Here is a 12,528-nt window from a genome sequence, read left to right as displayed (position 1 = left end):
GCTATCTGCTGCCATCGGGAGAAACATATGTGGCTATAGTGACCTTCCTCTCCCTGACACACAAGAACGCGTCCGGTCTCCCGAAGTTTTGCCAGGACCGAAGGCATATCATCTGCTACATTAAAACCCAACCATTAGGCACCTACTCAACATAGCCGGTCGACACTTCCGGCGGTAGTTGTGTATATCCTTAGTTGTAAGAATCTTTCCGAATTCATCCGCCACAAACTGCCGCACCTCAGATGACGGCGTTCCATATCTCAGCAGGGCCTGGCATGTGCCCAACTCGTCTTCGGTTAAGCGTCGATTAATTGGAAGCCGATCGTAAAGAAACTTTGACAGTTTGTGGTTGTGTTCCAGAAAATAAGACGTCACTGCCAGTTGGTTACTTTGCCTCCGTAGACAAAACCGCACTGGGCAGCTGGTGCTTCGCGTACTTCTTTTTTTTTTGAAATTACGCTCGGCTTACTAGCTTCTTCGGATTCCACGGCTTTCCGTTTTTCTTGGAGGGCGCCTGCTGCATTTGTAGTACACCCATTCGTAACGCAAAATAGTGTTGGTGCTTCGATTACTGGATGAACGCACAAATATCACAAAGTTATCCTTCATGTATTGATTTAAGGTCTTCTCAAATGCCGTGAAGGATGAAAACGATACACCCACAAATTTCTCAACGAAACCCACTTCCGAAGCCATAGCAGACGAAGTTCAAAGCCGAATGTGCGCCAATACCGAATGTGCGCCAATAATTTTCAAATGTATCGATTAAAACAAATCGCAAAAAATAACGGCAGATGAGGGGGGTTTTCACTCTACGCATATATGCAAAGAAGTGTAACATTTTGACGTTAAAGTTTTCATTGCGTCCGCAGGCGTTTTGCAGAAAAATACATTGTGCCTCCGCCCGCCGGCTACGGAACCCGTGAGATGCAACTTTCTTAGAACCACGCGCGTTCACGGCCAGGTCACCTGCGAACTTTGAAATAAGAACCGTGGAAAAATACATTGTGCCTCTAGCCGCCGGCTACGGAACCCGTGAGATGCAACTTTCTTAGAACCACGCGCGTTCACGGCCAGGTCACCTGCGAACTTTGAAATGTCAAAGAACCGTGGGGCTTGTAGGCCTGGGAAACGGGACGATATTCCATGTTGGTTTGGCGTCTTGATAAATAAGCGATCCGGAACTGAACTATGGTGTGCGTCGACCCTTCTGACGAGTTGAGCTCTTGGTCAAATAGTGAGTGGCACTTATGAAAAGCGATGCAGTTATCGCTAGCGTTGATAATTTTTATTTTTGCCACCACCCATTGTAAAACCAATATTATCTTGCCTATACGATTACGCCGAACAGAAAACGAAGCCCTCTTTGCTGCATCCTTTCCCAATAGCGCTAAAATGGCTGTGAGCAACTTAGCGGGATTACCTGGGATGGGTTATTACCTCCCAGTTACGCTAGGTAACCCACCACAAGAGGTAAGTACAAAAGTCAGACAAAAATGATACACTGATGTTAAAACGAAACAATATTTTGGCTTGTCTTGCTTCTTGACTAAAAGTCAGCGGGTCACGTCCCGTGCTCTCCCGTTTCGTCTACAAGAAGTAAGTAAAAATTTCGAAAACTACCAACGACGAGAAGAAGAGCTTTCCGACTTTCGGAATAATCATCGATCAATTGAGGAGCGGAATCTGTGCACAAGCGCGGAGTTTCGACTCCGTCTGCTGTTGGTTCGAGAATGTAAAACAATTAACTCCGGAATCGTCCACTCCCTAGTGGTCCCGCAGGAGTTACAAGAATAATGACTGCATCAATTGCGCTATTAATGTTGGTACAGGGACGAAGCTGTACAATACGAATCCTGCTCCTGCGAGGAATATTTGCACACATCCAGAGTGCTCAGTAGCATCCACCACCATTTTGAGAGAGCTCCTACTGATCACCGTCCACACATCTACACTGTCTATTAGAGCCTTGAGAAAGCAAGGTCTCCACCCATTTCTGGCGCGGGTATCGAGATATCGGGCGATGTATGGGAGCAGAGGGAAACCACAACACCCATATCCCATGGGTGGTCCATAGAGCTTCTCAGGGGCTACCGAAGCGCCCTTGCCGAAGGATACCTGGGCAACTACACTTTTCGATTAAAAAAAAAGAAAAAATATAACAAGTGACTTCCAAACTAACCAGGACCTGTAGAAAATGGAGCGTGTTCAAATTCAATTTCAACTGCCAACCAACAATCAACTTTAGCTACAACATCTGAAGACCGAATAGCTGAATAGGTTGGTTTTTAAAGGAAGAACACCGTCACCCAATAGGGGACTCATGATGTATACAGACAAGTTTGCCACAGCTTTCCGTTCGTCAGAACTGGCAGATAGATCACCGAGGCGATGGAGGTTGGAGTCTTCAAAAAGGGCTGATCCTGGGGATTGAAAAGTTATTGGGCGACACCGAGTCTGAACCAACAGTGCCAAGAGCCATTCTCACTGAGAAGATCGCTCAAGCTGCTAGTCATTCGAGTTCGCAGACATTCATCTTGAATCTGGTACTGGAGGCTTTCTTGTGCTCTTGCTAGGCTGTAAGATCCAAAGTACGTCACTAGTGATTTGGCCAGTCTTAGTGCTTGCGAACCGTGAGGGAGAAAGTCCAGTGAAGCAAAAGCTAAACACCGTGGAAACCAATCTTTGAACCAGGAATTTTTGTGGTTGTGTATATAACGGCCATTATGACCTCCTGAGGAACCACAGCTCTAATCACGTTAGCATACGCAGCCGTGGGAAGATAAGAAGAAGTGTGCTTCTCGGTTTACAGTTTTCTGACAGGTGTTGTCGGGAATGAAATGGTCAATTGGAGAACAGGAATAACTGGCGCCTGTAAGTTCTCTCATTTGCTCAGACAATATGGATAGAATTTGACCACAAGAACTCCACCGATATTGATTATCAGCCAGAACCTGCAACGTACCAGAAAAGACACAGTGGGCATCACACGGCCCCAATCCTTGAAAACAGGCCGCACCAACAACACCGAAAAGTTTTGTGATCTCTTTCATATCGCTCTACCGGGGCAAAGGTTGGCCACCTGTATACTTGTGCTACTCAGGGTTGTACACGAAAGACAGCACCCACCTCGGTAAATGATAGTTTAGTGTGCCATCACAAAGAGACCGGACCTTACCGTGGTGTGACGTTTTGCACGCCTCAGCCACCCATTGAGCTGGAGAGCGTCCCAGCGACATTCACAGAGTCACCGATTCCTGGTTGATTTATGGTTAGAGATCTGACGAACGCCGTCTCAATTTCCTTTAGTTTGCGGGTTTGAACATGTAGTGACTCTTCTGTTGAAATAGTAATGAATTTGCATTTCCCGCCAAACACTGTGGTTGGTCTTATGAGTCAAAGGTTTTGGTTGAGGAACCTAGTCGTCCTCCTGTCTAGATGTGGGCGCCTTGACAGAATTCCGTCCCATGGACAACCATGATACTTTCGTCAAGCACTAAAGTCATACCACATCGGCCACCCCGTGGTGCCACCTGCCGGGTCACCTTACTTGCTGCATACAGCAGGGCGGGCGAGCAAAAACGGGATACTTTTGACGTTCCGACATCATCAGGTATCTCCATCAAACTTCGAGCCTCGACACCCACTCTATCTGGCCACCGGACGGAAGTATCCTTACCTGACTGGATACCTGTTGATCGTCGCCTCTATGCGGTTTGTCTCGCAACGTCTGTGAAGAAGTCTCACAAGCGGGAAGTTATTGACTGTGTGTTTATCCGATCTGCTTACGCCCCAACTGACTGCAGCTCCGGTGCTGTTAAAGACGGGTTTAAGACGTCATGAATGCTCTGTTGTGGCGAGCTGAAAGCTCAGATATCGTGGTGATTCCTGGTGATACGGATGCACAAGTGAGCAGGTTTAGCCTGTCTGATACTCAATTAGGGAGTCAATATGGATCAGATTCTGTAATAATGGACAGTAGTAAACAAGTGCTTCAAACTGTGCGCTGAACGGAGACTGTTTTTAAGCAGTGCTAACTTCGGGAGTAGCCGGAGTAGTCTGGCCACATGGTATCACATCGCCATCAGTTACCGATGGCGTGGGTCAATAACTGACTGCCGGCCGGCCGCTTTAAAACACATTTGTAGATTCCAACCACGAACTCGTCCAGAGTAGCTTCTCTCAACGTTTTCCAGGGCCGCATAAGGTGCGGACAAGTCAACTAGTAACTAAAAGACTGGCAGATCCGGATAATAAATAAAATTACCAGAATCGTCTTCTAGAGTCTCTTACAAACGCTCCACCATCAGATGTCGACTCATACTGGTAAGGAGAAGGATCCTAGCCGGCCCCGAACAATACCTGGTGTATCAAATTATTAGACGTCAAGTAGACGTGAGAGTGCGAGCTGACCGTGGAGTATAGACACGCAAAGCCAAGAAAGTGGGAGAAGCCCCGAAATCCGGCAATGCCCGAAGATTATTTAAGCTGCTCCATGTGACCGGGAGCCATCTGTGAGTGAAACCATCAAGGATCGGGTGGGAGTCACCATCTAGAATAAGGAAGAACACCTTGACCGATAGTCCGAATATTCCGAGTAACAGTTGTCATGGCCACCAGATGGCAGCTATCTGGAGCCCACGGGTGACGTAGAACCCCGGAACCGTCTACGGCCTCGGAGATTTACGACTGCATGTGTTCTTTCAAGCGCCACCAAGCCTATGGCCCGAATGACCTGTCACTTGCATTATTCAAAGATGGGAGTAAAGTCCCCAGTCACCGCTTGTCTAATCTATTAGCTTGCATTTGGGAGCAGAAATCTGTTATACAGGACTGCTGAGAGCCCATGATAGCATTCATTTTCAAAAAGGGGCTTGTAGTGAGTGTAAAAACAGTAGGGTAATCAGCTTGACCCCGGTTGTAGCGAAACTGCTAAATTCACTGGGGCCTCGTCGCCTTATGATGGTCCGCGAGACACTGAATTGAGCGTAGCAAGCAAGATTTTGGCCTGGTAAAGGTTGAACTGACCAAATCTTCACAAATGGCCATACATATAGACGACCCACAATTCCTGGATTTCCGAGGTGCATTTGACTCGGATGGTCTGTCTGTTCTTCGCGTGCCCATCAAAAAATGCCCCGGAAGTTCGTAAACATAATAAGCTGGTTGTATTCCCAGACTTCCGGACGTGTGAGAGTATAAGGCGAGTTCTTCAAAGGCGTCCGTGCACAAAGTGGTGTCCGTCAGGGATGCTTACTCTCCCTATTCCTGTTCCAATTCGTAATCGATAAAATCATGAGACGAACACAAAAGATCTTCGAAAAACTGGTGTTCAAATAGCCTGTGACAAATAACTTGTCGATCTGAAATATGTAGACGACACAATTCTCATCTTTGAAGAGGAGTAGAAGGCGCAAGTGTTTTTGGGTGAACTGACCAAAGTCATTCTGTCCTTTTATATGCAATTTGCATCCAAAAAGTGCGGGTCATTCTTCTGGCCACGTAGTCACTAAACACGCCACTTACAATCCAGGGGGAATCACGTAAAGTTGTGGAGCGTTTTACGTATATTGGAATTTGTATTATCTACAACTGCAGTGTGACGGATGGGGTCAATGTATTAATCTGCAAGGTTTGGGTCGCGTTTGTCACTTTGAGACACCTATGGTATCAGCGTGATTTATCCGTGGATCTAGCGAGACGTGTGTTTCAAGCCACAGTACAGGCTGTTTTGATGTACGGCTGTGAGACATGGCCTATTCGAGCAGCGGAACTGAGACGTCTCCAGATGTTCGACAATCGTTGTCTCAGAACCATAGCTAGTGTGGGTTGGTGTCGGCGTATCCGTATCGAGGCAGTCAGAAAGCGAGCTTTCGGTTGTGCGACGGCTACTTCCATTGAAGAATGTGTCCAGCATCAGAAGCTGTGTTGGTTGAGACATGTGTTGTGTATACTGAATCATCGTTTGCCGAAGAAACTGCTGTTTTCTATGCCCAATACGGAGTGGCGTAAACAGAAAGGTGACAAAACCTTGACTTGGCAGAGGATTATGAAAGACATCACGAAACGTTTGGGTGCTGGTAATGCAACTCGCCTTCCGGAATGAGGACCGTGTGATCCTCACTGTGCGTGGTTGGAGACGTCGCAAAATATGGCTGCCAACCAATATCAGTGGCGTTCTTGTTGTCAGTTTCTATTCATTTGCTTGAATGAACGTTTGGAGGTGTAGGCACTTTGGAATGATTGTTATAAGCCAGCACTAAGTCCCTTCTCAGTCCACCTTTGTTTTTTCTTCACAATAAGACTTTCAAATAAACCAGGGTTGAACGGTAGTCAAGTATAGGTGTTGAATACTGATGTCATACGGTCGATGATGATGATTTAGGGATATGCCACTTTGCTACGATAGGTGTATCGAGTTGATGACTGCGACTCGATCCTTGCAGGTGTGTGCACTAACCTTAGCACAAAATCATGCCTGTGCACAAAATCAAAACTAATGCAGATTTCGAAATATGTAGAACGCTTCGCAGCTTCGGGTGTAATTCCATGGGTTGCAAGTGGTGTGTTCAGTGAATACATGTCCACGAGCATGAATTTACACTTTTTTGGGTGCAAAGTGCACGCCAAAGGAAGGGATAACTTCGGTCAGTTCATAAAAACACCAGCACCTCTTCCTGCTCCTCGAAGACGAGAGCGATGCCTTCTGCATTTTAAGGGAGTTCCTTAGGGGGTATTTGACTACGAACGTTTTGAACAGCTTCCAGATTTTGTCTCATTATCTCGTCGATCACGAAATTAGGCAGCAATGGAGAGAGCAGGCATCTCTGACAGACGCCACCTTGCATTCCAACGGTTTTGTAGAGTATCTTGGTGTGTTTTTATCTTGAGGGTTTTACTGTAGTTCCGCGAAGGTCTCTAATTCTTACCAGCAAAATTATTGCAAGCGTCTTGGTTAAGGCGGCCTTACTTTTCCCTGGTTTGTGTTTCGTTTCCTCGTTTTAGCAGAGCGCCTGTCTACCAGGGTGACTTTGGGAGTAAAATCGCTTGAGGGGTTGTGAACGCAGTGGGAATTGTTTCGACCGCTTATTTCTTACTGATCTACGTGTACCAATTTAAATTTTAAAAAATGTTCTCAGAAGCAGCCGCATACAGGTGACAAGACAGGCTAGGTGTGTTTAAGCTTTTTTTACGTCTATTCTTTTAGTATATAGTACACGCAGAATGTCATACAATTCGTTCCAAGATTTACTGTCAGCTCTAATATACATCACTTCTGGTAGGTGCTGCATTTAATCGGGCTCAGAAGCTCGTTAGTGCCTCCGAAATAATTTAAGGAGACTGCTCACAGTTTTTGTTTTGTTGTTAGTATAGCAAATATCTTTAATAATATTGGGCACTTTGTCTAGCTAGCGGAACAGGCTTAGTTTTCTTTCCACTTTTTAAGCCAGTATTTGTGTAAATTGATTTGCACGCGGGTCGGAAAGACAAGGTCAAACACTTCCAATTATTTTCTGGGTTACTTAAATTTGAACACGAATGTATCTAAGGCGCCCGTTTGCACAAATGCTTGCTGTATGAAAATGAACGTTTGTTCCCTCCATGAGGCAGTCTTTCTATGCAGGGCAGCATATTACTTTGTCTTACCAGGGTGCACCAGAAACGTGGCTGTTTTAGCAAATGTTTACTTACATGATCTTTAACTTTCCACTTTACGAGCGGAATAAAAGAAACTTCCGCTATGAGGAACAGGGCTATCAATCTCTAGAGCAAACGGATAATGTTCACATGCAGGATCCTGCTTTTTCGCGAGCTCTGTGTATTTTTTTCATGTTTTTTTCAACTGAGATGAATAGATGTTTTGCGTTGTCGAGTAAAAATCTGAAAGAAAAGCATGTTATCTCCAAAAGGAGCTTTTTTGGATGCCCCTTTTTTAAAGTGGATGTTATTACACTGTATCGAGTTACGTTAATTATTTTTGTTTATTTTGATATGGAGTGGTTGTCCACTAGAATTTAGATGCTCTTATGATGACACAAAATATGTCCTTCGCCTCAAACGCTTCCAAAAAATTAAATCCTCAATGTAATGTGAATCTCAAAGAATGAATTTAGCTGAAAAATTTGATCAGTAAAATGGTTCGGTTGTAGTAATATTTCAGTGCTTTGCTGATTGTGCCAGGGAAAGGAGGCACGAGGTCTGGAAATCTTCCATTTTGCTTAAACTTAGACAGGAGCACCCGAGATGCCATAGTTGAGTTTGGCAAAAGGTCTGTAAGATGGCGCCTTAACCACTGAGCTATCTTGCGCAGCTATCAGGAAAACATGAGAATTACAGCAATGCAGTAAGCTTCAGGACCGTAGGAAACACTTAGGTAGAGGATTTGTTTGTCAGGTACTTCAGGTATAATACTAAACTTCTCACACAAAGTATCCAGCTGTATCCAAAATGGACTGCTACGGAAGCCTAGAGGTTGTCAGAGATAAACCGGTGATGCAGACACACAAGGGTGTTTTTGTTGCCAGGGGTTATAGAAAACCTTCCTCAAATTGCCTATGCTTATGACATATTGGTGTCTCATATGTCCGATTTTGTTCGTTCAATTACTAAAGCAGTCGAATACGCAGGTCATCTGACCAAATGTTCCGAAAGACTTCCATTCAGAGCCAAAGCATACGAAATGAATGACGTTCTAAATGAATCTTAGGCCACTACCGCTTTTCTTTTTTCAAGGTTTGCTGAAAAAATGCCATTATTAGGCTGGAAAGTTTCGTTAAATCTAGAAGAGCCGGGCCAGCAGCTGAAATAAGCACACACAACATCACTCTTTAATACTTGGTTGTTTGAACCCACTTTTAGTAACCTTAAATGTAGTCCGCACTGCTGTTTAATCACCAGAGTGATATCCATTTTATTGGTATTGGGTTTCCTTTTCTCGCTGATTCAGAATTATTGTGACGATCCGACAAATAGCTTTGGGGGCGATTTTGGGACTAGAGGAAAAGCAGATTTTTAGGGCCTCATCGTTGTCTTCCGGTTGTGCATTGATGCGAGAACTGATCTCGAACTATTTGGTTCTTGCTGTCGGTTGGAATAGGAATTTCCGCCTCAATGAGTGGTGCTCAGAACTGCGGACTACTCACAAGGCTATTACTTAACAAGTGGAACTAGAAACCCATTAGTGTTACGAAAATCTACCAATATAATTAAATACGACACACGGGATACTTAAAAGATCTGCATTATTTCTGACGTCACTTGGAGACGGCGACGTTTCTCGGAAGCTAAATTTCAATGAGTGATGCACAACTTTCAAGTGATTATCCAGAGTGACAACCAAATCGCGGCGTGATTTGAGGTAGAAAACTTTTCCTTACAATAAAGTGTTCTAGTCCTCGCTCATTGTCTCACTTATATCACACGTGACTTTCAACGACAAAAGGCTCTATTGCCCCCGTCGGTTGTCATAGTAATTTGTGCAAGTGTTCTGGAAAATTCACTCGAGTTCCTCAGCAACATGCGACTCTGAAAATTGCCCGCTTCATGACAAAAGGAGTCTAAGTTCATTAAAATCTTGGTATATTTACTTGCTAGGTGAAACCAAGCTTACCAGTGATCTTTAGACAGTTAACATCAAAGTGGGTTGACGACGGGCCAGTGTCAGTATGACTGGGATTTTACGAAGGCCGTTACAACTGTTTGACTGACCCTTGATACCCCCCCCCCAAATCTTGCACACTGATATCGAAGAAACCTTATACGCTTTTCTATCTCCCCTTAAAGGAGCTATGGAGATAAATATTTTTCACCGTTTTCCCGTTGGGTTTTTCTTGTTACAGTTCACCGACCTGAACTGCTTACAGTTCCAAGCTCCAAACTCAAAGTCCACATTAATTATAATAGATGACATTTTGGTCCAAACATTTCGGAGAGCTCAATTTTCCAAAGCAATTCAAGGCTCAAACGCTAACCAATGAAGCATACCGGAAAGCATTGTAGTTATCGATTGAGCTACCCAGGGTGAAAGTAATACACCTGCATTAATGAATTAGCTATGGCTCGTTAAACTAATTAGTTCGCGAACGCCTAAAACTAGTTTAGCCTTAATTTCTAGGCCGTTGAAGTTGAAACCCAAAATTTCTGACGAACTCGGGCCATCTACATCAAAATTGGCAATTAGGGGAAACCAATCATCCAGTTTTTTGGAACAGAATCAAAACACTGTCACTTGTATGAACCCAATTACTGTTATTTCTACGATGAATATAACTAGACTTGAAAATCTGTGGTCTAGAAAGTCGCAAAGGTTCGCTGTGCACCTCTGTCTAGGCCGGCTTGTGACGTGATGCTGACACCACTGGGTTGTGGTTCAATCTCACAGTCAAGTGGAAAGTGCATTCAGATCCGTTCGAACAATACGGCCACCAGCAACCTGAGCAACTATTCACGTAAGCAGTTACCTGAGCATGGTTTCACATTTGCACTACACCAAATAGTACATTCGCTGTAGGTGGATTCAAACAACGACTTTCAAACTGATCATTATTCTGAATTCCTAATGGAAAACCAGTTTTGTCTTTGACCACACCAATAGATGGATACGTAAACACTCATGAATCAGTCGAGTGACCAATGGAGCTCTTACGTTCAAATCACTACTTCTAGTAGAATGAACTTGTAAACGGTGTATCATTTCTACAAAATTTACATCACACTACTTCGAATTAAGGCCCGCAAAGGGCAGCTTTTACATTCAGTTCCTTTTTATTGACCGGAAAAACTGTCGCACTTGAAGCCACTTTGCAGAAAGAAATGGTAACGCTAGTCATAATTTCAGAAGCAAATCCGGTTACATAATTCAGCACACAGTTTTATTCCTCTTTCCCTGTCTGTTGTAAAGTAGTACTCACATTGTATTGCGCCGCTGATTACGGAAAGTATAACGCAATCTGCCTTGTCAAGCGAGATGCTTAGTAAACTAGTAACGCAGCATAAAAATAAAAGTGCACAACTCAAGGCCCCTGATTCTTCGTCCCATAGACTGGATGGGAACGAGTGCTTAGAAAAAGCCAGTGTAATCCGGGTCTTCCTAGGTCTCAGCTTTCCTATTCATTACCATAAACAGCTATTTGAAAATGCCTTTAAACGCGCTCGATTTTTAAAGCTCATATGCTTTTTCTAATTTTCCCAGCTCAATTTACTAGTTGACACAGGCAGCGCCGATCTGGCGGTAGCCGGCCGAAAACTCGCAAACGTCGATCGGTGGTTCAATGCATCGGCTTCAAGCACATTAGAATGCAGTGGATTTTCCAAACAGGTTCGTTACCAACAAGGAAGCTGGATAGGTCCGTTGTGCAAAGATCGGCTCACGCTTGTGCTGAGAAACATGTGTAAGTACGTTTTGAATCGTTTGAAAGTTTTATTTTTGAGAAAAGTGTGGGATCAATTTTCGTTGAATTGGCTAGAGGCTCATACACTAAGCAATGCGGGACAGGATTTTACTAGACAGTAAATATGGTGGTAAAACTGACGAGCATTCATTGGCACACCATAAGCAATTTTAACTACTTTGAAAGTAACACAAAGTCCACTTTTATCTGCTAGCTGTTTTTGTCAGTCTAAGACAACAGCCACCCTGTTTTCTGTGAACTTATTCGCTCACTATACGTTGATCCAGACGCTTTTTGAATGCTTTTTTGCGCTTTTTGGAGGGTTCAAAGTTCGGGTGATACCACATATTTTCTATTTATAGTGAGTATCTGTGACAAGGTACAGACAGACCGCTTCAGATTTCTGTATAAGGGTGTTGAGCTGTCGCCGGAAGGGATAAGAGGTTTATCCCATAAATCACGTGCCTTACAGGACTTGTACGGCCATTCGAAAGTGAACAAACTTGAGGGCGTAAATCAGTTGTCCCGGTTTTATTGGTGGTTCCACCAATGAGCGAACTGGATGCTGTTGGAACGTGAACAGCTGTGAATGCATGCAGGAGCATGTGCAAATGTTGTAGCTACATTATGGTGCGGAAATGCCCCTTAGCATTCGGATAGTCCACGACCAGGGCATGTAGGCTGTTATTGGCAGCTGGTCCTGATGTTTTATTAACTCCTATCACAACTGATTTGCATACGCAAAGAGATCTTGTAGAGTTGAGGAAAAAATACTGATTCAAAGACTCCAAAGTGCTATCGAACTTGGATATTAGGAGTGCGCACCACCTACTGAATATTCAAGTACTCCTCGTGAATTGATACTGCGCCCATAGAATTTCACCAAATTCCAGTAGACCTACACGTTGATACCCTACTGTTGCACTTCAATGAAAGCGCATTGCATGTTTTAGCAATAACCCTCGCCTATATCAGCACTGATTTTCAAGCAGATGCTCTCATTTCATCTGAATTACGCCAAAATACCTGCAACAGTACACCCTAAATGAGCACATCCCATGCTGTCAAACCTTCGGTCAGTAGCTAGTGATTGTCTATTCTCACATGCGGCTTTTCGGTTTATTAGCGCACGTGAATG

General features: G+C 44.2%; 1 protein-coding gene across 1 annotated transcript in view; it reads left to right on the top strand.

Moving 5' to 3' along the window:
* Positions 1-1,260: 1,260 nt before the first annotated feature.
* Positions 1,261-12,528, top strand: part of T265_06386 (hypothetical protein) — a gene marked incomplete at both ends in the record, with an annotated part of 31,571 nt that continues 20,303 nt past the window's right edge. The window contains 2 exons of the mRNA XM_009171634.1: positions 1,261-1,473; positions 11,192-11,390. Of these exons, the coding sequence (XP_009169898.1) occupies positions 1,261-1,473; positions 11,192-11,390 (412 nt within the window). The remainder of the gene's footprint in view (positions 1,474-11,191; positions 11,391-12,528) is intronic.

Source organism: Opisthorchis viverrini (assembly GCF_000715545.1).
Source record: "Opisthorchis viverrini unplaced genomic scaffold opera_v5_130, whole genome shotgun sequence".
Taxonomy (NCBI): domain Eukaryota; kingdom Metazoa; phylum Platyhelminthes; class Trematoda; order Opisthorchiida; family Opisthorchiidae; genus Opisthorchis; species Opisthorchis viverrini.
Note: the sequence above shows the minus strand (reverse complement) of the source record. Positions and strands in the feature narration are given on the sequence as shown.